This window comes from Chamaea fasciata, unplaced genomic scaffold (assembly GCF_029207755.1).
Source record: "Chamaea fasciata isolate MVZ Bird 193981 ecotype frontalis unplaced genomic scaffold, bChaFas1.0.hap1 SCAF_3, whole genome shotgun sequence".
Lineage (NCBI taxonomy): Eukaryota > Metazoa > Chordata > Aves > Passeriformes > Sylviidae > Chamaea > Chamaea fasciata.
The window spans coordinates 2,041,900-2,066,186 of record NW_027094088.1 but is presented as its reverse complement, the minus strand read 5'-3'; the positions used below and the strand labels follow the sequence as shown (position 1 = coordinate 2,066,186).

The following is a 24,287-nucleotide window of genomic DNA, read 5'->3' as shown; positions in this document are numbered from 1 at the left end:
CATACCAGTGTTATACTAAGCTTATAAAATAAAGTTGTCTGCATGTAAATACAAGAGAAACATTAAGAAATCAATAGTGATCAGGACAGGGATTTCGATTCCTGTACAAATTTAGAAACTCAAGAGAAGATAAATTAACATACATGGCTGTGACAATATGAACATAGGTGTAGTCAACGTGATCCATTTATTGAAAAAAAAAAAAAAAAAAAGAGGGCAGATCAAAGATTAAGATATTAACAGGAGATCCAGTCTTAAATGGGATGTGAAAAAGCAAACACCACACGTGGCTACTGAGGCATTTTTTTTCTCAAGTATTGGATTCTTTGGGCAAGTTTGGAACACGGATGATTCCCACTCTCACGATACGGAAATGGAGGTATTGACAGCCTTACCCCAGTACCTCGACGTACAACTGGGACAGGACATCCCACTTGTACTTAGGGGAGGGGGTTGAAGAGGGCTACAGCTTGTGAGCACATGAAATACAGGGTTTTAAGAGCCTGTTTAGCAGTAGTGAAACTTTTGGTTTTCAACTGTGCCTTCCCTAAAACGTCAGAGTTGCCAACCATGTTGTCCCACTTGCGTATTGCTTCACAGCTTTATTTCTGCAGTTACAAGCAATTCAAAACTACTGCATGGTCGAGGCGAGCCTCTTGAACTTCTTATCAAAGAAGATCTGTCCATCTTCCCCGCGAGACAAACAGTATTGCACTTCAAGGTTATATTAACTGAGTTACGGAATCTCTTTAAGGACTGAAGCATTACTTACGCACATCCATGGCGCTTTGTTGTGGCTGCTTAAAGATAAGCATGAGAAATTAATTTTAAATTAATACTGCAGGGTACTGTGAAGATGACAAAGCATAGGCCCTCTGTGTACTTAGATTTCTAATGCTTTAAAAGGTTCTTTCCAGGACGGGGCTGGCTTGGCACGGCAACCCCAGCCCTGTGCCCGCTGCTGGACTCAGTGGTCCAGGATCCGCAGGTTGCCAGACACGATTTTGTTCTCTAGTAGAGCTCCAGCTGGGATGTCAATCCTGTCCCCGTGGTTTGCAATGATGATGACTGTTCCCTGGGGTTACAGGAGAAGAAAACAGGGGTTCAGAAACCTGTTACCCGATGGAATAGGGTGTCTGCAGGAGCAGTCGGCAGTACCACAGCCAGAGCCTGAATGCATTCAGTTGTATTGTTTCTGCACCCCCAGAACAAGGGTTTGAAACAAGCATTACTGGAAGCTCTGTGATTACCACACGAGATCCTATCTTGCCTACAGAGTTGAAGACATGATTGCTCTGAGGGCTCTTGTCATGTCCCCGCCCCTGGGTGTATCCCAGGAGGGCTCCTGTTCCAGCCGGACAGCAAATGTGGGGACATAGGGACAGCTCAGAGCTCACAGCCTGAGCCAGGTGATGGCCCCTGTCACCTGCCAAACTGCCCTAGAGAACTGCAGGTGCTGCCAGGACTGGCAAGATCCTCAGGAAGAATCAGAGAGAAACTGACTTGCTCAGCTCCACCATTTCCTAATAAATCCAGAACCCCAAAGTGATGCAAAAGGGCCCAAAAAAGAGTGGGGTAAGGCCAGCCTGGGAAGGGAGGTGTGACTGAGCCAAAGGACAGAGGCGGCAGCAGTGACTGAACAGAGATGTGACGTCTGTGGTGCTTTCTAGGCTCATAAATAAACCTCCTCTCAGCCTGAGCAGCAGCTCTGGCAGCAACGTCCTGCACTCCATCACAAAGGTCACTGTCCAGCCACAGCCTCTGCCATCTTTGGGCCAGTTCCCCAATTCCCAGGAGTGCTCCCGTGGACAGGTACTGCCTCAGGATCAATTGCCAAGGAGCAGAGATCAGTCACGTTTATTGCAGCAGCATCCCCAGTGCACACTCACCTTTAATGAAACATTCTTCCCAAATGTAACATCACCTGAAACCGTGAGATGATCCAGCTCCAGCATATCTGGAATACTTTCAAACCTCCGCAGGTAATCTTGAACCTTTTGGAAAGAGGAAATAACAGGGACAGTTTTAAAGCCATCTGTGGGTTAAGACAAGCGTGGGAGGAGCCCCTTGAATACCCTTCAGAAACCTTCCCATAACTTACATCTGCAGCAATAAAGAAGTTGCTACTTTGTGATTTCCGTCAGAAACAAGTGTGAGGAACAACAGGGGGGCTGCAATGGGGAGCACACACAGCCATTGCTCAGCTGAGGGGACCAGGAGCACCCAAAACGCACCCTAAATACCTGCATTCCCACAACCTTTACAAAGAGCAAAAAGGGAAGGCCCAGGTGTGCAGAGACAGATAAAGCAAACCTCACTTCTCACTCTGTGAGCTGTGCCTTTCTTCAGAGAGGGGGACACCAGGCGTTTGTTTACCTTTGTGAAGGAGCTTCCCAGTTTGACAAGAGGCACTGTGGGGAATTCACGCTTCTCGCTCATGGTCAGAGAGCCGGCGTTAAGGCTGTACAGATTGGACATCACAAGCAAGAGATCCGAGGTGGTCTTCACAGGCAGGAAACGACTACGAGGGACGTTTATCCCCAGAGAGTTCTCAAAACTCTTGATAGCAGCACCAACTGCAGTCTCCAGCTGGATAACGTTCAAGCCTCCATCCAGAGTCTGGAAGAGAAAAACTCAGGTGAGCACGTGGAGCAGGTCCTGGCACTCAGAACTGGAGCCCCACATCAGCCAGAGCTGCACCCTCACCCCATGTGAGGCAGCAGTGCCTGTTACCCACGCAGAAACTTTTAGTTTGTTTTGATCAGTGTCCTCTAAACCCTTGCTAACCTGATTGATTGATTGATTACCTTTGGGTTAACAATGATCTCCATGTCAATGGCGTTCTTCTCTTGCAGCCTTTTAATCGCAGACAGGGCAATCCACAAGTTGTTGGTGTTGAATATTTTGAATTTGGACACGGACTTGAATTCATCCACGTGTGCTTTAGGGACCTGAGCTATCTCCACCAGCCTCAGCTTGTTCTCGTACTGTGTCAGTGTGCCACCCTGCAAGGGGCAAATGAGAGGGTTTAAGTCCTGTTCGTGAGAAGCCAGAGAAAAGAAATCCTCCCCTCAACACAGGCAGATGCACTGGTCTGTTGGCATTTCAAGCTGAACTCCAGAGAAAACACATTTCTTGTTTTTAGTAACCAGCTACCAGGTTACTAATTATAGAGCATGTTTAAAGTACAGTCAGGACCATCCAACGATCATATTTCAGCACTCCCAAGACAGTTAATTCCTTTAATGAAGGTTGTTGAGAATATTTTGCAAATGTTGTCGTTGTCAAAAATCACCCTCAGCGGTACTTTGTCAATTAAATTAAATCTAAGTATCCTTACAGTGCATTGCTGTGCTTTTACAGGGCTAAGTCAGAGCTTCCCTAATGAATGTGGAGAAAATCCAAACCCTCATTCTCACATACAAAAGAAGAGAGGCAGAGCACAGCTGCAGGACAAATTACTGCAGGCTGCAAGTATTTGTATCATCACAAACCTCTGAGAAATGTCACTCCTGGACTTTGTACAAAGCCAAGGGGTTACAGCAGGAGCAGATGGGCAGCTGTGCAATGCAGCGTTGGGAATGCAGTTTTCTGTGAGACACAACTGCTGCATCCCAGCCCTCAGTGCTGTTTTCAAGCTTCCACCTTCAACTTCCTGCCCCTGTGGACGTGACAGTTTGGAGAAGGCGCAGAGGTTGTGACCTGCACCCTGCACAAATCACTCGAGCCTCCAGGCCAGCCCAGCCTGTCCTTGTCTGCTGCTGCCCAGAACACAGATCAAATCTGTTCCACGAATCAGAACTTCCTAAACTTGCTGATTTTGTGCATCTCAAATTAGATCCAAGCTGATGTGTTAAATGGTGCCTAAAATAGCTACGAGGAGACTGGGTGTTATGTCTGAATCCATGGATTCGGAGGAGACTGGGGATGGCCACCAACACCCTCAGGCTCTCCCCCAATCTCCCTTTACCTTCACGTCCGCCCGGGTTTTGTTCGTGACTTCCATGACGAATTCGCAGCGTTTTCCATTGGGTGGGTTCATGAGGTGGTTAAGAATGTAAAGGTCCACAGTGGCACCCAAATTATCTATGTTGGACACAAAAATATATTCCTTCCCCTCTGCAATGAGGTTGTCCAGCAGCCCAGAGTTGTAGAAGCTGGCGTAGATGTCTCCATGGCCTGGGGGGTACCAGCACTCCGTGTTCTCTCCTGAGTAAGAGACATCCTTGGCTATTGGCAGCAGAGTTTCCTTGTTGATTCTGGGATACCTGTGAGGAATATGGGTCTTGTTACATTCCCACCAGCGTCAGACTAGCAGAAAATAAAAACACTGCAGTTCAGGTGCAGCTCCATGGGCTTCTGGAGGCGTGTGCTTTTCCTGACCATTCTGACCCACCCAAACTCTGAGCTGTCACTGAGAAGCTACAGAATGCAATCCATCTCCTCAAGGATTTCAGTTCTCAGGCCACGCTGCAAACCAACTTTCCTCTGCCAGGCAGGTTCAGAGCACATCAAACACACCTCTGACCCCAGCAGCCACCTGGATTAGAGTTTGTTCTTCATGGAGAACCACGGTCTGTCTCCCTCCAGAGCCCAAGGAGACTAACAGCAAATTCAGGAATCAATTAGGCCAGCATCCAGTGCACCACTGTTTGTACAGTTCTTAGAAACTGGGGCTCCCACATCCCCCTCTCCCCAATTTTAACACACTTTCCTTGACTCTGCCCAACCCCCTGATGTTTCAGTCTCTCCACAAGAGACTGAACAGGGGTGCAGAAGACACCACTGCTACCCCAGCACCTCAAACTCAAACCCACCCCGTTTGGAATATGGAGGGGAAAAAAGCTGGTTTTCCCTTCTGCCCCAAGTGGAGAAGTCTTTTGATACCTGCTTTGATTAAAAGTGTAGATCTTCACACGGCTGTGGCTGTATTTCTGCAGGATTTTCTTTGTGTCGTCGTCCGTGTTGAAGGAATTCATGAGAACCAGAGGAACATCGGTGTTGTAGGATTTGTTTAAATGCTGAGAGGGGAAATAAGAAATGGTAAATTCAGCACGTGTTATTAGCTTTAATTCCTGACACCTGAGACTTTGGGAAAAAGAAATTAGGTGAAACAGACTGGAAATAATGAATGCATGAGGAAAAAAAAAAAAAAAAAAGAGATGCACTTATTCTACAGAAAGCATAATAGGTAAAGGAAAATAAATCCTCGGTAGTTGTAAAGGTAAGACCCACACTAATAATCTATCTTTAATTAGTGAATCTTTGTTTTTAAACCTGCATTGAGGTCTAAAATTTGAAACCACAATGCCACAAAATGGTCATTTCGAGTTTTAGCTACTGTTGATTGCAAAAGGCGTGTTTTCCATCAAATTGTTGCAGTCTGTCAAGGTGACATTTCCACACTGTCCCCCACAGGAAGCACTTCCAAGTTTTCCTGGTAGACTAAGGGATGGACAATTGTATCAAGTGCACATAAGAAATGAAATGTCACCGTGTTAATTATTTGGAAATCTATAGCATGGAGCTGAAATACATAAGAGCATTTCCACGTGCACAACAAAGGCAAAAATCAGAGATCACAGCAGTTCCACTGCAAATAGAAGGTGCAAGGGGGGGAAAGAAAAAGATCCTTGAGTGAGTTTTAAGCTTTGTGTATCAACTCTGTACCCCTCCTCTGCTGGAGCATTCGGGATCATCACACCTTGGCGGAGTCACAGACTCCCACAGTGATGCTTTGCTGCATCAGTTGGATGTAAATTTGAGTTTGCCATAGAACCATCTAACACACATGGGAGAGCCACTCCAAACAACATCACACTGAGGCAAAAACTGCTGGCACTTCAGAAACCATGGAGCAGGCACACCTCACCTCCTACTCCAATACCTGTCATCATCTGCTCTAAGAGGAATATTCAGCATTAAAAACATAAGCTGAAATGTTCTCTCCCAACACCAGCAGCTGTTAATTTTTCTTTTGCTCTTCTTTCTTCTTCAATTGTGGCCTGATTAAAGGGGGGGAGAGGCCATCCTATGGGGCAGTGGGTTAGATGGAAAGGAAGATGCCAGCGATCTCTTCCAGCATGAGAATTTCAACTCATCAAGGAACTCAGAGCTGCTGTGAAAAGCTTTGTTCTAACATTAAAAAAAATCCTTTTTTTGAAAAGATGAACTTGCAGCTGGAGGAGTTGGAAACAAGGCCAGGAGTTCCCCAGGCCAGACAAGCTCTGCTTGTGTTCCTGGGCACAATCCCCCCGTTCCAGGCTGGATGACACTTGTGCTAACACGTGGGGGGCGCAGAGTTCACCCACACCATCTATTCTTCCCAAAGGAGTTCTCTGCTTTACCCCAGCACCATGATCATCCCCCTCTCCTCTTTCTTTTGACAAGCCTCCAGCTGATCCCTCCCTGCAGGAGGGCCCAGTGTGTGCTGGCCCCTCAGGCATTACCTCGATCTGCTGCACTGTCAGGTCCAGGAAGGTGTTCTCGTTCCTCACCCCGATGAGGCTCTTGGGGCCTTTGCAGCCCATGCTGGTGCCCAGGCCACCATTGAGCTTCACCACCACCAGCTTGTTCAGGACAGAAGCAATGTTATCAGGCAGGCCTCTGGCCTTGATCTTCTCATAGGGCTGGATCTGGGAAAACAAATTACCAAAAACAAGACCAGCAGTCAGATATTTGGGGAAGAAATTGCTTCCTCCTAAAAACTTTCCAGACTTATAACGTGGTGATAAAACCCACATTTATTCACGTGCCTTGTGACACTGCAGAACATCTGCAAAGTGAGCCTACAATAACTGATTTGTTATGATCCAAATAACCTGGTTTGTTACTACAATAACCTCTTTTCTCAAGAGGTTCTATGGACTTTGTGACACCAGGCACCATCGGCCTCATTCAGATGAGAAGAAGTCAGGCCAGTTGTGGCACTTGTCACAACCCTGTTCCTGCCCTGCAGAAAGGGAGGGGGTTTCCTTGGGAACCATCTAACTCACTGTCCCATGGGATGGCCCCTCTCCCCCTTCAGTCAGACAACTGAAGGACCAGGCTCTACATGCAAGGCATAGAACTTTCCTTCCCTGAGCAGCTCAAACTCAGTTTTTTTGTTTGGTTTTGGTTGTTTTCTTTGTTGGTTTTGTTTCTTTTTTCTGCTCTGAGGTTGTCAAAGGCAACATTCTTGGGGAAATGTTGGTTCTTTAACTCAGTCTATACTGATTCTGATTCCAGACACTACTCTGATACAATTCATTTCTCCCGACAGCATGACACAGAGTGGAACAGAGTTCCTAGTTCTTATTCTGCTGTTCTCAGAATGTGTTCATCCAGCTCATAATAAACCTTACAGGGAGTCTTCTACCTCACTGACAGCTGCTTCCTACAGGTTTAAGAACAGAGTCTGGGCTACATGAGAGCAAAATCAGGCTCATAATGACAGTATGCCTTACATTAGGTACTGTTGTCCCCTAATTCAAAGCACCTAAGTCAAAGAAATAACAATACCACAGGAAGAATCATGCCAAAACTGTTAGAGCAGAATCAATCCAATTATCCTTTAGCCTGCCCTTCTAGAGATTTTTTTTTTTTTTAAGAAAAGCCCTGGAGTTCCAGCGCTGTAACATTCTAGCTGCTAAAAAATTTCTTTTAATTCTGATAAAGGGGTGTGTAAGATCCACAGCTGGTTTCCAAGAACAAATGCACACAGAGTAGATTTCAGAGCTGTGTTTGCTTTGGGCAAGGGCTGGGGTTCAAATGGAAACTCACAGTGCCCTGGAACAAGAATCATATTTCATACCGGGATATGTGGGGGTAGAGAGGGCGGCTTGTGCAATCCCAGCATTCCGGGACACCACGGGCAGCAGATCAGGGCAGATCCCTCACATCAGGGAAATTCTGGGATTTCATGGGGTCTGGAAAGCCTAAAGGATGTATTTATAGCAAGATAACTCCTACAGGATGTACTGCAAGATAACTCCACGTGGAGGTCTCATGGCAACAGCACAATCGCTGCCATTTCACAGGGACACAGGCAGGAGCTTCCTTCCAAACCACCAAGAACTTTTCAGGAACAGGAGTGCACAAAAAGTGGACTCTTGCTTTGTCAACAACAGCTGAAACACCCTGAAGAACAACTGCTCTTCTCATTAACCACGAGATGATAAATCCTGGGTTTAGTGTCTTGGAGGTACATCAGGAAGCTCAATGAACGTTCTGCTACCAGCAGGACCTACAGAGATTTCTGCTCAGATTTACTGCTCCCCATCCACTCCAAGGTCACTAACACCCTGCATTGGACTTGGACATGGATTAAAAACATTTCATCCTGAGCTGGGTGGGATGTGAGTCACATCCATGATGTTCTGACACTGTCTGAACATCCAAAATAATTATCTCAACTTTCAAGTCTCACTATGTTCTTCTTGCATCACTCACAAAAAGCAGAAAGTCTGACACTCAGTTCAGGGCCAGACTGCCTCAGAAATCATTTGCCTTTGCTGAAGTGCCAACTACCTGTCAATGCTTTCACTATCATGCCTGAAACCAGCTTTTGCAGAACATACAGGGTAGAAGTCCTGAAGAAGGTAACAGTTCCATCAGGGACTCCGTTCACTGGATGTTGCACCAGTTACAACACAAAATTTATGACTCAGCCTCGCTAAACGTTTCAGTTTCTTCTGGCACAGGCATTGGAAACGTCAACTTGGCAACAAAGGCCTGGATCCTGAAGGGTCTTTAATTCAGAGAATAACAAATGTCAAAAAGTCAAGCTGCAGCAGGAAGGCTGCAGCACCAGGACTGCTGGATGCCAGAGCTATCACTCCAACATTTCCAGCCACGTGCAGGCACTAACATCCACAACTACCTCATCACATACACAATGTACACAAATGGAGAAGCTCTCCACAGGAAAAAAAAAAAAAAAAAAAATCAATTCTTGCTCTGAGGGTTTGGAGCAGCATGCCTGACAAGTAAGTGCTGGTGGGGAAATTCTTCAGGAAAAATCCCAGGGGCAAGGATGACATGTCTTGCAGTTCATGGCTGCAGCGTTACTCGATTGAGACACGTCTGGCAGCCCTGCTTTGGGACTGCTCTAAGATGACACATGCAGCTTCCTTTTGTGATTTCTTGGAACAGCATGGATGAGGCAGCGTTGGGAGTTTGACTAACAGATTCCAGCAGCCTACTCCTCCTGCAAGGAGGCTTGCAAGAGTTTGTCAGAGACAGACAAAACGAGCATCAGGGCTGTCGTCGTGGGCAGAGCGGAAGGGAGGACGCCCCTATTAGTTAATATGTACTCACAGTTCGAAGAAACATTGACTCAGCACCAAGGGACAGCTCTAGAGATGGCACCAAATGAAGAGAGGGGTGAGAGCTGCCCTGGTGAGAGCCCAGCTGCAGTGCTGCACCCAGGTCTGGAGCCCTCAGCACAGGAAACGCGTGGAGCTGTTAGAGCAGTGCCACAAAGGTGGCTGGAGAGAGAACAGCCCTGGTGTGATCAGGGTGGGAGCTGGGGTGAGCCTGGAGAAGAGGGAGACCTTACGGCACCTAGAGGGGGCTTACAGATGAAGAGAGACTTCTTACACAGGCTGAAAGGGGAATAATTTCCAACCACAAGAGAAGAGATTTGTATCAGATCTTGGGAAGAAGTTCTTGACTCTGAGGGTGGTGAAGCAGAGGAACAGGTCAGCCAGAGAAGCTGTGGCTGCCCCATCCCTGGAGGTGTTCAAAGGCCAGGCTGGATGGGGCTTGGAGCAATCTGGTCTAGTGGAAGGTGTCCCTGCCCATGGCAGGGGGTGGAACAAGATGATTTTTCAGGTCCCTTCCAGACCATTCCATGATTCTACGAACCCTTAAAACCTGTTTACAAAGCTGAAGATTAAGGAGATATTTAGCTTTTGAGTAGGGGCATAACATTCACTCTTTTTCCTCCTTTCCTTCACCTCACTGAGGTGGCAACCTGAGCTGCAGACAAGAATCCAACCACTGGGGAAGAAAAAAAACAAAAGCTCTAACAGACAAGCTCCTTTCACACTCACATTGCTTCAGATGCTCTCTTTACATCCCAGCTGAGGTTTGGCATTGCTGTTCTGAGGTGAACTCCATCACTGCAGTTCTCCCACAGGCCTCCCAGCAGGACTTTTGCTATTGCTTCCAATTCAAACAAACAGATTGCTGTAATCTACATGGAGGGGATTAAGTTACACTTGCCATGTCCACATTCTTTACCTCCTCTCCCTGTTAACTGGCACTCTCAGCGTACTTTCTTCTCTGGAGACTGTAACAGTAATGGGTCCTAACTATGGAGCTACCACTGTAAGCCTTGGGACATGTGAAAGCAAAGCACATGGAAGGAAAAAACGAGTCAGAGGTTTACCAATATAGTGTGAAATGGGTTCAATCTTCTCTTACTGTCATCGGCATAAGTTGTTTCACTGAAAACGTGGAGGTCAGGGGTGAAATCTCCCATTGCAGAGAAAACCAGGAATACCACAAAGCAATAATTTCTGTTTCAATTTACTGACAGGAGCCTTTACGTGTCTTCAGGAAGAAGAAGCTACACTCAGAGAACAAATACAACAGATAACACACTGGGTGACCTACAGAAGTCTGATCAGAAATTCCGCTTCTGCACAACACTGTCCCTTGGCACTGGGCAAAAGCCTGAAACACTCTTCCCCACCTAAAAGACAAAGCCCATAAATCCAATAAACTATTCATGAACTTTTTTAAGCAGCTAAATAAGTAAAAAAGCAACAAACCCACAGTTTGGCAGACTTTTTGTGTGCCTCTGTTTACAGATACACACGTATGTCTGTGTGTTTATACACACAGAGGAACCATAGATATCTCAGCATATGCTTTTTGCTCCACTAGGGATCAGCTGAAGATTGTATCTGCCAGAATTCCCAGCAGCAAAGCAAGTCTCCAAAACAATCACAGGCAAATAAATTCACACTGCAGAAAATTTGGTGCTTTCTAGGCCACGATCCTTGCAGTGTGAGATTCTCCAAGCAGCCAAGCATCCCACCACCTCATAAAACAAGGTCATCCCTACAGGCAATTATAAATCACTTGCAAGATTACCAGCAAACACTTCTTCCGTACACCAACCCCTGTGCTGTTCTACCAAGAGCTGCAGGAGAACATGCTCTGAGGTTTTATAGCTAGGAAAAGAAAACTCAGTGGGAACTGAACGGATGCACTCAAACAAAATATGTGTTCACAGACTGATACCTGCCCCAAAGAATTCTGTACTGCAGCCCTTCAAAAGTTATCCCTCTTTACCCCTTCTAAAAGCTGTTCTTACCCACACTAGATAGACCAGTAATTCTGAAATTCTGCTCTTTAGGAGATCAACTTTTATTTAATAATTCCACAAGTCATGCTCCTCAGCAAAGAACAACTTGGGAGGAGGTCCCTTGGGATGTGCCTTATGAGGAACCCTTTCCATTTTTCACAGTATGTCCCTGATGTGACTGATGCATTAAAAAGGAGGGAGTCGACACAGCAGGGAGAGAAATAGAAATCCTATGGTCAGCAAAAAGGAGAAAAGAAAAAAATAAAGAAATTGAACTTTGCTCTCAGTTTTCACAAGCGCTCAAACCCACCTCCTGTCAGATCAGGAAGTCCAAGTATCCCTAAAGAATGGGATGTTATGAAGTGAAGAAGGCATGGAAGGAAGTTTGTTTGTAGATATTTTGCCCTAGCTCCCTTCTGTGGCACTTACCAAGCATGATTACTTGATTTAGAGTTCATGCTAGGAAGCAAAATTTCATTTCCCATCAGAGCAGAAGAGACCTGCTTTGGCAGGAATCTTACCTTTCTCTCTCTCATCAAAAGCTGCTACACAGCACAGGGACACATTTGAGAATGAGCAGTAGAGGCCGTAAGGAAAAAGAGAGATACTCTTTCTAATTCTGCCCTTCTCCACTCAGCCCTCTGTGACCTTTGGTTAGACCTTTCTCTTAGTTCTTTTTTAGCAGCTTGCCATGCCTGGGAATATGCCCCCAGTCTATCTCAGAGCCTTACCACAACCTCCAGTCTGACATCTGCTCCAGATGTCCAACCGGGGCACTTTCAGACCTTTACAGAACTTGTCTGTTTTTCCACGGAAGGTGTGCAAAACTTGAAAAACAGACAGCAGCTCTTCCTCTCCACAAAGCAGCCATTCACTCGCATCAAATTTCTGTAATTTAATCCCAGGCCTTCTCTTGGCACAGGGAACAGTTTATTCCTTTGATTGTCCTAACTACCTTCTTACATATTTAAAAGACCCAGAGTTTCAGCCCCCCAAGCCTGAAAGAAACCCCCTTTTCTTCAGCCCTCCTTGTAAGTCATCTTATCTAGAACTCCAATTTCCCACCCTGGCCTCTTCATTGAGGGCAGACTTCTCTCCCCAAAAGCAACACTCCATTCAGTGTCACAGTACAGAAAAGAGAGACATCACATGTTTTTGAAGTTAAAAAGAAAACACTCAACCTTGGAAAAACCCTAGACTTGCTCTAAAACAGCATCATTCTTCAGTGCTTTATAGAGCAGCCCTGCATCTGTTCTGGAAGTAACTGGACAGCCTGCCTTTCATGGGAAACAGAGCCCCAATTGAGGCACACAGAGAGCCTCAGAGAAACCACAGGCCTGGGAGCACACAGAGCTCCTGCAATATGCCAAGATCACCACGCTGGGAAAAGCAAGAATTTGTAGCACAGCTATACCATTCGTTACACCAAGAGTCAAAGGACGGCCTGAGGCCGCTGATGAATCAATAAAATGAGGTTAGGCTTAATAGGAAGTATTTATTTCAGTACTGAACAGTGCTGAAAAAATACACAGTGCTTTTTCAGCAGCAGCTCAGATTACAGGTTATAAGTTACAACAACACAGACAACATTAGAAAAATCAGGCTCCAAACCCACCCCCCCCCACAGCCAACTCCTTGTTTCAGATCCCTCACTTCTGCTGAGCTGCTGCAGGTTACAGAAGTTGCTAAATGAGCTCTAATACCCAGCCCACTTGCCATATGTCCCTTTCAAATTATTAAACATAAAGGATTGCTGGAAACAGTCTCCTCTGAGCCGCCTTCTCAGAAGGGCAGGAGGGAAACGGGAACAACAAGGGCTCTCCCTGCTTCCCCTCTAACACAAGTTTACTCCAGAGAAGGTACCAAACGGTGAGGTGGCATCTGTCCCATTTTGCTCCCCTGCTCCCAGAGCAGCTAACAAAATGATACCAAAGAACTTGACACATATGGTAAGCAGAACCTGATGTTCGGGATGACATACAACATATGTCAACAAATAATTATTTCTTATTTAGAACCCAAAGTGTTGTCCTACGTGGTTTTATGGAACCATGGCAGATAGACCCATTTCCATGGGTGAACACATCATTTGCCTTAAGTAGCAATTATCAGTTTTGTTTTCCTTACAAACTGTCACTTAATCACAACTTACAGAATCTTCTGGAGGTCTCTGAATCTTCCCCCAGTCCACAGATGGTCCCTTTTCTTGTAGGAATCTATGAAATAGCTTCTTAAATCCTTCCAGGTCCTTTTTAGTGTGCTACAAAGAAGAAATGCATTAGTTAATGCTGCTACTCGATGCACACCTACTCAATCACAGAAGCATTTCTACAAATTGATGTACAGTCTATCCACGGGAGTAATTTCATTGGCACTGAAGCAGACATGCTAAACTTTAGGTAAAATTCCAGAAGTTAGCAAAAGCTCTTTTTCACTCAAGACTACAAAACCAATTTGGATACCTACACAACAAGTCTTTTGTCAAAACCATAACCATTACAATTTGGCCCAACATTTAAGACAACACCTTTACCCTCCCTTTCTGTAATCCACTGAAGATTACACAGAACCTTTAATAACTAAAGATGATTAAACACCTAATAACCCTGACACCCGGCCTAGAGGGAACTGAAAGTCTCCTACTGACATTGTATCCTGGCTACTCTTCCACACAGGATCAGAGCACGTTCTTAAAAATAGGGAAATCTGTGATTTATCTCCTTTCTGAGGTTTGCCTCAGAGTCCTGCATCCCATTTCTCATGCCCTGAGCAGCACCCACGCCGTGCTCCTTACCTCTATCTCATTTGAGTGTGCGGTCGCAAGGATCTTATCAAGTTCTACTTTCATGGAATACTCCAGCTCCTGCCGAATGACTTCCTGAAACTGTGAGGAGCCAGCCTGAGACATTGCTTTGCTGAAATCTTCAATAAAAACAAAAGAAAATTATTAAAAAAAAAAAAAAAAAAAAAAAAAGAGCTTATTTAGACTACAAACAGCCTTCGATTTTCTTTTAAAAAGACTGATAAACTCATAAAATCCGGTCTTGTTTTATCACTGTGCTAGCATTCCAGGAAGCTGAAGTTTTTGTTCCTGGTTACCTGGGGAACAGATCTTAAACTGGGCCCAAAGAATAACGACCCTTCCTCCAAAACCATCCCAAAGGACCGATGGTCCATCTCCAGAAGCATCCAAAAATCTGCAGCACTGCACTTTTTTTTGCTAGTAGCGCATCAACACACTTCAGCAAGCAGAAGTGTGAAAAAAGAAGCATTTTCTCAGTGAAAAGTTATGTAGAACATTGTGACCGAAGGTATCTCTCTGTTCCACAAGCAAATAAAAACCATAGGCTTTAATTATTTATACAGTGCACTTTCACAGGATCTTCTGTTTGTTCCGGCAAACATTCCCTTACTTTGTCATGAGTATTTTCACACTACAGCGTGCACTTCAGTTACTAAGCAACCTAGAAAATTGGGCTGTCTATCACTTCGGCATTTGTTTTGTTTTTGAAAGTGATAAACTCCACAAACGTGAAAAAGAGTAAACACACAAATATTCTATAAATCCACCCTGCAGAAAGAGCCGGGAGAGAACACGACTTTATTTTTCCAACAGAAAGCATTGGAAGCGAGTGTATTCTCCAAAGACATTCTGAGTATGTTCTCTAAAGACCTCAGTTAATTTAATTTCTGCCAAATCCCTTGAGTGATCACTTCCCTGTAACGCAGAGAGTGATGTATTGCCAAATATAGCTGGATTTTAGAAACACCCTGAATGCCAGTGCAAAAAAAGGGACAGGAGGGAACTTTACAAGTGAACAGAGTGACACTGACAGAAAACATTGCTAGAAGAGGAACCTGCATTTAAAGTCTACTTACTGAGAGCAGGCATTAAAAGGCTCTTCTGTTGAGAATGTCTAAGGAAGCCAGAGAGGGTTCATTTTTAATGCAATTTTGATTTTATTTTCTTTTTCTAAGCAAAGTATTCCACAGCCTCAGCCTCAGTGACAGTATCTAATCCTTGCTTTGAAGCCCACAGAAGCCATTTTCCTGACTGCACTGTTTTGCAGGTAGGGGAGGGAGAGAGAAAAAAAAAAAAAAAAAAAAAGACAGACAAGTGCTGCAGTGCACACAGTATGTGTGGTGCAACACGGGAAAACACCAGCTCAAGATGAACAGTACACTGAACAATAGGTTCCCCCTTTTTTTTTTTTTTTAATCAAATGCTTCATTTAGTAGTAAAAGCAGGTAAGAGCTGAAAGCCTGTCAGGCGTTATCTTTCCGGGTCAAATGTGTAAAAACACAGACAGCTCTCCACCAGGATGCACTTTTTCCTACAGAAAAAAAAGGAGGTCTGTACCAGCCCCATGCTTAATACCAAACTGCTACAAGTACTCCCTTCATTCCTGCCCTTTGGGGTGATGCACGCAGAAACAACTGCCAGGAGAGGCTTTAATATGTTTCTTATCCTGCAACATGTTATAATACACCCTGTTAAAATGATACCTCTGCTACAGCAACAACAGTGGCCATTTCTCACCGCTGGCAGGCCTGTAAAACATCTGAACCTCCCAGGGTGATGCAACACATCTCCTAAGGAACTCAGCAAATCCCAAGTCTGAGCAGAGACCTTCAGTCGTGTGTGGAACACACTGGGGCTGAGGGAGTAGGAATGTAAGCAGGAAAAGCTTGTTCTGCCCAGTTTAGCCAGAAGACTTGTGTCTCTACCAGAAAAAAAAAGCACTTAGAGGCTAAGCAACATCACAAACAAATCGAGATAAAATGGCATCATAACAGTAAATATACGACAATATCCTAGTTTAGGGTTTTTTTTTCTTTTTTCTGTCATATTCTAAGTTCTTCACAAACTGAACGAGCAAACATTAAACACCAAGATCCTCACAGGAAAGCAAAGCAGACCTGTTGCTTTTTCCAACACCAGGCATCAGGCACGCAGAGCAGCAGCTGGATGGGACAGCTCTTACTGAACCATCAGCACTGGTGGGTATTTAGGCTTTACATTTAACATTCATTAATTACTGCCACCCCTCGGCCTCATCCAGACCCAATGTGTCAGGACACGGTGGCTCGGGCACAGCATTGCTAGTGCTGTTAGTCCAATTAATATTATAATTATCGCAGGGAAAGAGAGAGGAAGGACATGGCTGGAGTCCATAAAAACATGTGTTTGCCTGGTGCAAGAAAAGCATCTATTCTGCATAGGTAAGAATGTGAATACTGTAACCAAGAGCCGAGAGAAACAGCAGGCAACAGATCTTCCGCTCTTTAACACGCCGCTGTCAGAGAGGCTTTGAGCATTTATCTTGGAAATGACCACCAGGACTTGGGCTGCACTCTCCAAAGGCTCCCCAAAGCAGAACCGGTGCACGAGATGAGTGAACTTGGCTCTAGTTGTTCCTGCAGCCCCTCAGAGTTTTTGGGAAGGAGCTGGGATTCATGCATCTCAGCCTATGGCTGGCAGAAAGACAACTGCAGTCCTTTAACACAAACTACAGCTGAATTTAACAGCCTGGGTGAAGATTGATTTCCCTTTTCACTCAGCAGCAACAAGGAAGTTGAAAGGCCAGTGCAACTGCATATCTGAAAGCAGTTCTTTCCTGCAGGCAACTAAAATTTCCTAAGGCCATCATGAAAAGTAGTTACCGTGCCTCTAAAAATCAGATGGGAGGCTGGGGTGCTGGATAATCGCGGGAAGAGATTTCCAAGGATACACGTGACCAGAAAAATCCCAAATTACCTTAAAAAAGAAGCTCCTTTTCCAAGCTATTTCGCAACCAGTGCCTCGTATTTCAGCCCAAGCCCACTTTTATGAAACCGGTGCTCCTGAACACTCATCAGGAGGTAAGAAAAGGGTGGGATAAGGTAGAGGAAGACTCTTGGGGGACCTGCCCACACAGGAAATGAGCACAGACCAGAAGAGTATGACTAAATAGCTGGGACTTGAGAGCACACTGGGCTTTGCAAAAATGACCACACAGGGATATCTGACTTGAATGCCTTCGGTAGAAAGCGTTTCTCCAAGCAGCAGAGACAGGCCGGCACTTCAGTCAAGTTCACGGCGGCGTTTGACGCATGGAGAATTTCACTCCCAACCCCTCCTGCCCCCACCCCACTGTTATTTCTAGCAGGCCTTTGTGCTCTGCTCTGACTGCTAACCTGGCCCCTGCCCTCACAGCACCAGCTACAGCACACAGAAGAGTGCTGGCAGGTTTATGACGGCTAATTTTATAACTGACGTATGAAAAAAACAAATCGTGGTATATCAGAGCGAGCAAACAGAAAGGAGGACTTTGTACACTACCAGAAACAATATTACGGGGCAGATCTCCTCAGGAAAACTGCACAAGAACACAACAGTGGTCAACTCTTAACCGAGGGGCTTGCACATGTTTCCTTTCTGCTGTCCTTCCTCTTATTCTACATTAAAGGCAGAGAAAATGTTAAGATTGGTTAATTTCGTTCATTAATCCACTCAGAAGAGAACTTCACTGCCTTGGTACTATGAGGAGGCAGCACAGGAGGGAGTTGTGGGACAAGCCAGGCAAGAACTTCTCTCTTGAAAAAGTAGGCAATCTCTTGGGCTGAGGGTTATGAACTGTGATTACTTTTGCAATCCAAGTAAGCACACAGAGAGACCTAGAGCAGAAAATTATTTAGGTCTCCCTGGAGCCGGACTAGCACATAAAAACCAAGAAGGGTGGCCAGTGAGTTACAACACTCAGCTAAACTTTAAATGCTCTATCCTTGAACTCTGCGCTCAGGGTAGGGTGAATGCCTTAACTTCCAACAATTCCGCGTAAAGTTCAAGGCAATTTTTATCTCTGGCAGGGATAAGTGTCTCTTTAAATACCCACACTATAACGTGCAACGCTAACAAACATACTTCGGGTTTTAGAACTGAACATACCCACTCTCAGCCTCTACGAACATTTTCCTACTACAAGAGGCAAAATTTGCCAGCACGTGCTGGACTGAGGCATCCGTGAAGTGAAACCTCTGTGCTCTGACTCTCCTGGACGGATGAGCACATTAGCCTGAGCGAACTCAGAAATCTGCAGCCTAGGAAGCTGTTCTTGCCAGCTGCACACACCAAGAGTTTAGGTGTTCCAGTCAGACACAGCTGAGTTCCCCAGTTTAGCAGACGATCCCCTTGCTAAAAATACAACTTGACATGACAATATGTTTTAGTACCATTGGCCCCCCCAAAAGAGTATCTAAACGGCGGATGGTTTTTGGGTTGCTTTTTTTTTTTTTTTAAGGCTTTCAGGATTGTCAAATCTCTGGTATTATTTTAAAAGCCAATTATGATCTTTACATCGGTTTCTACAGCTTCCAGTTTCAGGAATACCAGCACTCCTCTGCAAGATGGCTACCTCCACAGCAGTGGTCTGAGATAAGCCAATTCCATTTTAAAAGAACAATTAGCAATATACTTCCCTAACCAACTTCACAAGGGCTTATCTTGATAACTTTCAGAGCGGCCTGTTGAGCAACAGCGCTGGAGACACTTTCCTCCTCCCTCCAGCTGCCCTGCTTTCTCGCCCAGGTGTCCCAGGACATTTGCAGCCAGGTGATGCTTTCACACAGCCAGCACTGTCCATCCACTGTGTGAAGGACTGTGATTTCCCAGAGCCTGCCAAGGCCCTCGGGTGCCTGCAACACCCAAGTTTGCATAGCAAACGACCTGCTCGCGTTCCTTCTGCAGGCAGCATTACATTTGTTGATAGGCCCGCGTGGATTCATATTAAGGAACCCTATAGGCACGTATTTCGTGACCAAAAGCATGACCCCGCACCACGAGGAACACAGGAAAACAGGGGGGAAAGAAAACTGCAACGGCAATGCACCAAAGTAATTTTTCTTCCCAAAATGACCTCTTGTGGGCTGGTTCTCTGTTTCCACGGGGAATCCGAAACTCAGACCACGTACACAGAAACGCTCACACACATGCGGAGAGGAGTAAAGGAGAGTGCCGGAGCCTACCGGGATCGAAAAATGCCAAAACACACTCAAGCGTCAAAGGGATAAAAAAAAATTAATTAAAAAAAAAAAAGGAAAAGAAATTAAAAAGAGAAAAAAAGCGAAGACGTTCATCCTCAGCATCCATCCTCCCGCAACTTTAGCTTAGCGGAGAGGGGAGATTTGTGCCGGCGAGGTCCCGCAGGATCCCCCAGCCCCTGGCCGCGCACAGCCCCGGGCGCAGCCCCGCCGTGACCCCACAGAGCCGAACCGAACCGAACCGAACCGAGCCGAGCCGAGCCGAGCCGGGCCGGCCCCGCCAGCGGATCCCGGACAGGGCTCCGGGGCAGCCCGGGCACACCGCAGCCCCCGGGAGCGCGGACCCACAACACAGCGCAGCCCCGCGCCCGCACGGCCGGAGGAGCCGAGAAAAACAAAGCGCGTCAGCTTACCTTTCAGGAGAGCCGACATTTTCGCGCTTTAATAAACAAACAAACAAACACTTGGGTAAACGCGGAGTGCCTCGCTCGGGGGGTTCCGCCCCGCGGCGGGCAGCGAAGGGCCGGAGAGGGGCTGACGGCCCTGAGGAGGCTGCGGCGGGAGAGGCGGCGACCCCGGCCTCGCTGGGAGCTCCCGCCCGCCCGCCGCGCTGCCCCTCCGCCGAGCACTCCCTCCCGGGCCGGCGGGCGGGCGGCGAACCCCGAGCAATTTAAATTTCATCAATGGAAGAGGCGGACCCGCCGCGCCCCGGGTTTCGCCACCCCCGACCCTCCCCTCCCCTCCCCTCCCCGCCGGGCCGGGCCGCCCGCCTCTCCGGGGAGCTCCCGGGCGCGGCTCCTCCCCGCTCCGGGACGCGATGGGACGGGACAGGCCGGGCCGGGCCGGGCCGCCGGCGGCCGCCCCGGCGCTCCGCCAGGCCGAGGGGCGGCCCCGCCGCGCCCCACCGCCGCCCCGGGGCCGGGCGGCACGGCGGGGTCCCCCCCTCCCTCAGCCCGGGCCGGGCGGTGCCGGCGGCGGCCGCGCCGAACCCACCTCGTCCTGCGGCACCGCGGGCGGGGGGCGGGGACCCGCGTGCCGCGCGCGCCCCCGCCCACCCCCCTCACCCCCCCTCCCTTCCCGCGGCGGGGGCGGGGCCAGCGCCCATCCCGGCGGGCCCCTCGCGCGCGCGCCGCCGGAAGTGGGCGGAGCTTCCCCTCGGTCCCCTCAGCGGCGGCCGCGGGGAGCTCCCGGTGCCGGTCCCGTCCGCGGCGGCTGGAAACGGGACTCGGGACCGAGGGGGGGGGGAACCTGCTCGCCTCACAACCAGGTGGGATTCGGCCTCGTCTCCCAGCGGCAGGATGAGAGGACGTAGCCTCGAGCTGCGGCGGAGGTTTAGGTGGGACGATAAGAAGGATGTTTTTCGCAGAAAAGGTGATTAAGCACTAGAATGGGCTGCCCAGGGAGGTGGTGGCATCACCGTCCCTGGAGGTGTTTAAGGAAAGAATGGATGTGGCATTCAGCACCGCGCTCTGGCTGACGCCGCGGTGTCCTGTCGCAGGTTGGACTCGGTGATCCCAGAGGTCTTTCCCAACCCCGTTGATTCTGTGATTCTGATAAATATTTCTGATTTACGGAGTGTACCGTCAGTTAAAGCATCTCCACCCATGGCTTTCCATCCCGGTTTCACGGCCACATTCCGTGCTGGGCAGCGGCCCAAAGGTGCCAGAGGCCAAGAATTGCTCCTGAGCTAGGCTGTAATTTCCCTCTTTGTCAGATATTTTGCCTGCAGACACTTCCTGGCGGTGTTTGGGCTTCCCTGTCTACTGTGGTTATGGTAGAAACCCCATGACCCTGCCATAAATACCCCCCAGCACCCTGCCGGTAAACCACCACCCTGGTTTTCACTTTCTCATTTTTTATTTTTTTAAAAATCGGCTCTACATGGCTTTGCAATATATGCTTGTGTGTAAAATCACATGTAATACATCACTGAATCCTTACATTCACACAGAGTCACACTGCAGACCAGCCCAGTGCCCTGTTACCATGAGCAGAGGGATTGGGAATTGGCAGGGTGCTGCTGAATTCCAGTTCCAGGAGGTGGGTGGGTGGTGGAGCTTTGCCTGGGATGGGCAGGGTGGTCTTCCTCCCTCCTGGCTGAAGCTCCCTGTGAGTTCTCTGGGATAAACCAGGATGAGCCAGTCCATTTGGGGGTGGGATGGCTCGCCTCTGCATCTGCCCGCTCCTTGGCTTTTAAGAAAACCAAAAATGCCAAGACCCTGTGAATTTTACATCCCAACCCACTGGACCTGGGAGCATCTCCCTTCGTTTTGAGTACAAGGCTCACTGCATGCTACTTTCTTGACATCAGGGAAGATGCTCCTCTTTATGCCCTGGATCCACCAGGAAAAAAAAGTCCTGGTTTCACTCCAGAACTTCAGCAAAATCCTGATCCTTTTCTCTAGACATTGATGGGAGCTTGCTGTGTTAAATGCAAGATCAGCCTCACTCCTGTCCTTCCACTGTTAATTAAAATGCTTTGATTTAAACCTGTTGCTGTCTTTTCTACAGCTCAGCTCTGCTATGATCCCACATCCAACACCTGCAAGCCAAACACAACCTGGGTAATCTCTGGATAGGACAGGGGCAACTTTCATACAGCTATCCTTTTAAAGGATAATTACAGGCATGACTTACAGGGTAATAAGCAGAGATAACTTTTTATCTGCCAGCAATAAAACTAGTTCCAGTAACCTGTCTCACTTCAGTGGAACCAGGGGAAAACACTCCCTCCTTCACTGCATTTTATGGGAGGAAGAGAACAGTCAAGACTGAGCACTGGTGGTGGCACAGAACCAATCCATCCAAAACCAACAAAGTTTGGTAAAGCTCTTGAGCTGGATTAAACTCAGGGAGAGGTTTATCTGGCAATACACAGGCAAGCTGCTCATGCAGCCCATCCTCCTGCACCAACACTTCGGGTTAAGTAGACACAGGAATGCCAAGAAAAGGTCTAAATGCCCCAAATGAAAAGAACTTTTTGCTCCCCCAGTGCCTGATGTCACCATCTCAGCCAGGGGGGTTCAGCATCTTCCAGGAGCCTGGGGCTGTGTCACAAAGGAACAACGGGATGGAGGCACCAAACCCAAACCTCTGCCTGGCTTTTTGCCTCAGAAATAAACTGCCTCGTAAATGTGCCTCGTAAATAAAGTCAATAAATGCAGTAGTGGTGATTTCCTTTGGTTTCATCAGCTGAGGAGCTTACACCAGTGCAAGATGCTGTACCAAAAGTACTGGTCCTGTCCCCCCTCTTACTCCAGCCCTTCTCCCCATCCCAGTTTTGGCTCAGCACTGGCAGTTTTTGGCTGGGAGAGTTGTCTTGTGGATGGGCTTGCACAAGGGGAAGTGGAAAAGCCCTTCTGAAGACCCAGCATCACCCTTGCATCTCACTCATTTATTTCTTCCTTGGCTCTCTTTATTAAGTTTCCCACTGAGGATATTTATTTTCCCCTCTCTCCTCTGTTTTTCAGCCACTCCATTTATTGCCAATGAGCTGACTTGTTCTAGCTAAGAAGGGTCAGCAGATAATGGAAGTCTGTGTGTTTATGGGGAAAAGACAGTGCAATTGCCAAGGAAATGCGGCTGGGAGGCAGCTGGAAAGCCAAGGTGAGAACATTTTAATTTACTGGCTACGGAAGAATAGAAAAATCTTTGTTGTTTTTGTCAACCAAATAATAAAAATGGTAACACAGCTGCTTTATGGCTATTTCTTTGTTAATTATATATATTTTATAGTAATATATATATTACTATTTAATATATATAATGTATATTATATATATTATTATTATGTATTATATATTAGATACATACTAATATAGTAATATAGAGGTGTATGTATAATATAAATACAATTGTGTATATATAATTGTATATACATGTATATAATTATACATACAATTATATCAATACATAATACAGATATATAATACTGTAACATGTATATATGTAAAAATAAAAAGTACATGTAATAATGATATGCATACGTGTAGCAATATGTATATATGATTTCTATATCTTACGTGTATGATACACATATGACATATTTTTCTATATTAAATAAATATATATTTACAACTTTATCTACAGTATAAATCCAGGAGTTTATATTATAGACATATAATTCCAGGTGCATCCAGCAAAGTAGGTGATACACACATGGATCCCGAAGGATATGTGTGTGGATAAGATAAAGATAAAGATAAAGATAAAGATAAAGATAAAGATAAAGATAAAGATAAAGATTTTTTGCATTTATATATTATAATTATACTTTATATTTTATATTTATATTATTATAAATATAAATATTGATTACTTAAAGATTTTTATATATTTAATCTATATACATATATATTTTGGACAGATGTATTGACACCATCTACAAAATCTGTATAATATACATATAATTATATATTGTAATTTTTCTTCTCTTTTTTTTTTGTTTTAAATCTGAATTTGGGTCCAAAAGGACAGTGAGTGACGGGCAGCAGTAAAAGGCCACGTCTGGGGCCCCCTGGGTGGGGCACACGGGTTGCACCTGAGCTCTGCCAGCTCCTGTTTGCCCAGTGAGTGCAGCAGCCGCCCGACACACTCCTGGCTGCTCCGGAGCTTAGTTTCCTGACCAACACACCCATTTGCAGTATTTCCCAAACAAACGGAGGCTCATCAGCCAGCACCATCACTCCCACTCCCTCTTCTTCCCGTTCCAATTATCCCTGCGGGCTGGGTTCAGACAATCTGTGCTTGGGAATCAGCCCGAGGGAGGACGTAAAGTATTAACGGGTTTAATAGCACCAAACAGATCAAAGGTTTCAGAGTGCATCATTAAAAAATATCCCCGTGCCACCCGACAGTGATACCCCAGGGCTTCGACATGGGGTGCAGAAACCTGTGACTGCCGCCTTCTGAAATCCTTCCCAAGTGTTTAAAAAGGTATAAAAATCCATATTTCATTTCAGTTTAGTATAGT

The 24,287-nt window shown here is 46.5% G+C and overlaps 1 protein-coding gene and 1 long non-coding RNA gene across 4 annotated transcripts in view; one reads left to right on the top strand and one right to left on the bottom strand.

Moving 5' to 3' along the window:
• Nucleotides 1–194: 194 nt before the first annotated feature.
• On the bottom strand, nucleotides 195–20,347 carry UGP2 (UDP-glucose pyrophosphorylase 2). 2 transcript variants are annotated; one of them, XM_066177721.1, is made up of 10 exons: nucleotides 20,309–20,347; nucleotides 14,091–14,218; nucleotides 13,449–13,556; nucleotides 6,450–6,635; nucleotides 4,888–5,021; nucleotides 3,971–4,268; nucleotides 2,808–3,005; nucleotides 2,377–2,619; nucleotides 1,890–1,994; nucleotides 195–1,075 (listed from the first exon to the last, which is right to left on the bottom strand). In XM_066177721.1, exons 2-10 carry the CDS (start codon nucleotides 14,202–14,204, stop codon nucleotides 968–970), a joined length of 1,494 nt encoding a protein of 497 aa, XP_066033818.1. In that variant the 5' UTR covers nucleotides 14,205–14,218; nucleotides 20,309–20,347; the 3' UTR covers nucleotides 195–967. The 2 variants fall into 2 exon arrangements, with proteins under 2 accessions (XP_066033818.1, XP_066033817.1); XM_066177720.1 differs by lacking the exon at nucleotides 20,309–20,347 and adding an exon at nucleotides 19,729–19,996.
• A 179-nt stretch (nucleotides 20,348–20,526) lies between these two features.
• Nucleotides 20,527–24,287, top strand: part of LOC136286296 (uncharacterized) — a 38,731-nt gene continuing 34,970 nt past the window's right edge. For both annotated transcript variants that reach the window (XR_010719829.1, XR_010719828.1), the window contains exons 1-2: nucleotides 20,527–20,686; nucleotides 22,786–22,921. This is a non-coding gene — a long non-coding RNA (uncharacterized lncRNA). The remainder of the gene's footprint in view (nucleotides 20,687–22,785; nucleotides 22,922–24,287) is intronic.

Coding starts and splice junctions, on each gene's coding strand:
- UGP2 (XM_066177720.1), bottom strand. Junction 13,557..14,090: donor CACACTCAAATGAGATAGAG/GTAAGGAGCACG, acceptor TCTTCTTTGTAG/CACACTAAAAAGGACCTGGA. Junction 4,269..4,887: donor TACACTTTTAATCAAAGCAG/GTATCAAAAGAC, acceptor TATTCCTCACAG/GTATCCCAGAATCAACAAGG.